This window comes from Seriola lalandi, unplaced genomic scaffold, assembly GCF_002814215.2.
Source record: "Seriola lalandi dorsalis isolate HSWRI2012SDOR001 ecotype SW California unplaced genomic scaffold, Sedor1 jcf7180002054533, whole genome shotgun sequence".
NCBI classification, from domain to species: domain Eukaryota; kingdom Metazoa; phylum Chordata; class Actinopteri; order Carangiformes; family Carangidae; genus Seriola; species Seriola lalandi.
In genome coordinates this window covers 78,247-81,728 of record NW_019525086.1, presented here as the reverse complement: position 1 = coordinate 81,728, position 3,482 = coordinate 78,247, and the positions used below count along the sequence as shown (strand labels likewise).

Sequence of the window (3,482 nt, the reverse complement as noted above, 5' to 3'; positions counted from 1 at the left end):
CAGGCTGCTGCAGAGACAGGAAGTCTGTGTGTGAAATCTGACTTTAAAACATTACAAACTAAATCAACAGAAAAGTTTCTTTTTAAAGGACCTGGAAACTTTTTCTCCATCAGCTTCCTACTTTCAGTTAAAGTTGAATCAGTTTTAACATCTTTTTTTACTTGTTGCTCTAAAGTGGGCGGGGCTCACTGAGAAAATTGATTGACGATTGATTGATGAATTGACTCTGATGTCGCTGAGTGTGCTGTTTGGTCACTCTGTCTCTCACTGTCTCTCACACAGTAAAACATCACTTCTTACTTCACGTCCCTCCCCAGCTCAGACCGTCGGATCTGCTTCAGGGAGTCCTCGGCGGTCATGGTTGCCCTGGCAACGTAGTCCCAGAAAGCATCTTTGACCATGTCCACCTGGTGTTTGGGGGGATTCTGCCACACGAGGTTTGCATTGCAACCTGAAGGAACAGAAGAGAAGAGTGTCACGTGATGTTCAATCTTTAACACGTAGAAAAAGTTTCCAGCAGAAACGGGGATCGAACCTGTGAACACGGCGAGGACGAGGACCACCAGGAGCTTCATGACTGTCTCTGCGGCTGAAAGGAAACATGCTCATTATCTCTCTGTGCTTTTCTGTCGTGTCTCAGAGCAGCAGGAGTGACGGTGAGCGGTGTCTTACCTGAGCTTACCTGAGTTTACCTGAGCGGGAGTCTGAGCGTCCTGCTCACCGCTCAGGTTTTATAGGCAGCTGATCCGAGAACAGAGTAAAGTCCAGAGCCGAGTGTCGAGCTGTCACTGCTGCTGCTTCCACATCAGACCCTCATCAACACGTCTGACACAACATCACATACATGTTGCTTTACACCGGAAACAGCTGATTATTAGAGTAAATTCAGTCTTTGTTGAGGAACCAGCTGCTGTTGAGTCTCTAGATAAAGAATCGCTCAGTGTGACACTGTGCACATCTGTATGTTCAAACATCTGTATGTACATACACACATCTCTTCTTGCTCTCAGGGTTTTGATGCTTCTCATTCACTTTTATTCTTATTTTATGTCTCAATGTTTTTATGTTTAATCTAATCATTTATCTTACATCTGTCTGGTTTTGGTTTTCAGTTTTATTTTCAGCGTTTCCTTCCCGTTTCTCTTCCTGAGATTTCTTCCATTTTTTTCCATGTTAAAGGTTGTTATGTTATTAAATGTTATTCATTTTGTAGGTATTTAAAATAATGAAGAAATGTATGTTTTGACCTGATGATGACATAAGAAGAAAAGTTGATCACCAAGGTTATTACAGTTCATCCTGAGGGGAATAAGAATGAACCACGTCCTGGAGATCCATCTGTTAGTTAAAGTCAGTTATGTAATATAGTTATAGTTATATTTATATTTATAGTTGTATATATATTTATAGTTATATTTATATTTGTATTTATATTTATAGTTATAGTCACAGCCTGAGGACCAGACTTTATCATGTTGATAAAAAGCCTAAAAAAGAAAAAGGAACATATTGTATATATATTTTATATAATAGTAAATATTGTACTATTATATAAAATATAAGACACAAACACACATCAACTAAAACTGAACTAAACTGGTTGATAATATAATTTATTACTGATCACATTAATAAACTGTTGAACAATCACACAAACATTATCATCTATAAAACATCTGAATAAAAGCAGAAGAATCCCAGAGTTGATTTAATGAGACGTGAACGTTGTTTTCTCATGTGTGACAGAAACTCAGAGTAAGATCATGTGATTATTAATATTTCACTCTGTTACCAATTAAAACTGGTTTACTCTGTAGTTTTACTTCAGCGTTGTCGGTCTTGCTGTCGGGGGTTCGTAGGTCAGCGAGGTGTGAGCAGGACTTTGGTCCAGTTGTTCCTCCGACCTGCAGATGATCAAGGTTTGTTTCCTCCTCAGGCTGATAACAAACACTGATTAACAGGGAGCTGGAGAGAGACGTCTCACTCTGATTAAAATACCATATAATATCAGTGTTACAGCTGTAGGTGAAGTGTTGTGACTCAGTGGTGACGGTGCTCTGTGGTCACTCAGAGGTCACCAGAGGTCACTCAGAGGTCACCAGAGGTCAGGTGGGAAACACACATTAACATTATATCCCTCAAAGAAACAAGAAGACAGACTTAAAGAATAGAGACAAAAACTGATTCTTCTGTTTTCATTCACCGACTGACCTGCTTTGTCTTGTGGTCATGTGATTTACTGTGTGTTTACATCACAGCTCCCAGAGTCCGACTGTACATGTGAAAACCGTTTGTGGCTCTGGAGGAAACTGTGTCTGTTAAACGTGAACAGAGAGAGCTGAGTGTAACTGACCCCTGTAGCTCAATCTATGTTCAAACTGTTGGCGGTTGAGTTGCATTGTGGGTAAGAAGGACAAAGAATGTGTGCAATAAAAGATAAAAGTGTGCAATGCGAGCAGTGAATCAGGAGACAAACTGAAAGTCTCAGAGGACGAGTCTCGTTCACTTCGTCCGATTCTTCCAGAAACTTTCACTGAAGAGTCAAAAACATGTGAAAGAAGAAACTTTTCCTAACAAAAGGATTTATAACGTTCACTTTTATAATTATACCAACAGGTGCTAATATGAGCGCTCCATAACCACACAAAAATAAATGAAATTAATAATTAATATCACAAACACTAATGAACAATAACACCAAAGTATAAACTCTGAAATCATCGGTTTGACTCTCAGCTGCTGAACTTCTGTTTATAAACGGAAATGACTGAATCACTTGACGTGTCAGAGGAAAGTTTGAACTGAAGACGAGCGAGCGATGACAGCGACGCCGTGACGTGTAGCGACAGCAGTGACAGGACTCGTCCAGCGAGGCAGCGACAGACGGACTTTACTCTTCAACACCACTATAAAACCTGCGAGCGTCCGGCAGCTCGTCACAGGCCTCAGACACAGAGAGAAGAGACGAGCTCTGAAGGTAAAACATGTCATTATTTAATATCTCCATGTTTAAATTAACTCTTAATTAATATTAATTAACTTATTCTTTATCCAGCAGTTAAGTTCCAGTTCAGTCATGAAGGTTCTTGTGGTTCTCGCACTTTTCTCTGGTGAGTGAGTTTTCTCTTTTGGATCCATGTGAACCTCAGTAACTGTCTGACCTCTGACCTCTGACCTCTGACCTCTTCTGCAGTTTGCAATGCCAACATCCTGTGGCAGGAGCCGCCCAGGAGCAAGCTGCAGGTGGTGGAAGAGGCTTTCTGGGACTATGTTGCTAAAGCGACGCTGACGGCTGGAGACACAGTGAAGCAGATCAGAGCGTCGGAGCTGGGACAGGAAGTCAGGTGAGAGACGACTGGATGAAGAAGCTGAATGACATCAGAGACAAACACCTTTCACTTACTGACCGTTTCTTTTCTGTCTCGCAGCGCAAAGATCTCTCAGAGCGCCGACGCCGTGAACCAGTACGTGGTCGCTGTGCG

At 41.4% G+C, this 3,482-nt stretch overlaps 2 protein-coding genes across 2 annotated transcripts in view; one reads left to right on the top strand and one right to left on the bottom strand.

Annotated features, from left to right (window-relative positions):
* LOC111661079 (uncharacterized) overlaps positions 1–820 on the bottom strand; it is a 1,453-nt gene extending 633 nt beyond the window's left edge. Inside the window, exons 1-3 of the mRNA XM_023414543.2 lie at positions 673–820; positions 536–589; positions 300–451 (exon numbers count right to left, since the gene is read on the bottom strand). Coding sequence (XP_023270311.1) covers positions 300–451; positions 536–575 — 192 coding nt within the window. The 5' untranslated portion in view covers positions 576–589; positions 673–820. The remainder of the gene's footprint in view (positions 1–299; positions 452–535; positions 590–672) is intronic.
* A 2,092-nt stretch (positions 821–2,912) lies between these two features.
* LOC111661085 (uncharacterized) overlaps positions 2,913–3,482 on the top strand; it is a 1,211-nt gene continuing 641 nt past the window's right edge. The window contains exons 1-4 of the mRNA XM_087176129.1: positions 2,913–2,977; positions 3,059–3,110; positions 3,194–3,344; positions 3,429–3,477. Of these exons, the coding sequence (XP_087032255.1) occupies positions 3,077–3,110; positions 3,194–3,344; positions 3,429–3,477 (234 nt within the window). The 5' untranslated portion in view covers positions 2,913–2,977; positions 3,059–3,076. The remainder of the gene's footprint in view (positions 2,978–3,058; positions 3,111–3,193; positions 3,345–3,428; positions 3,478–3,482) is intronic.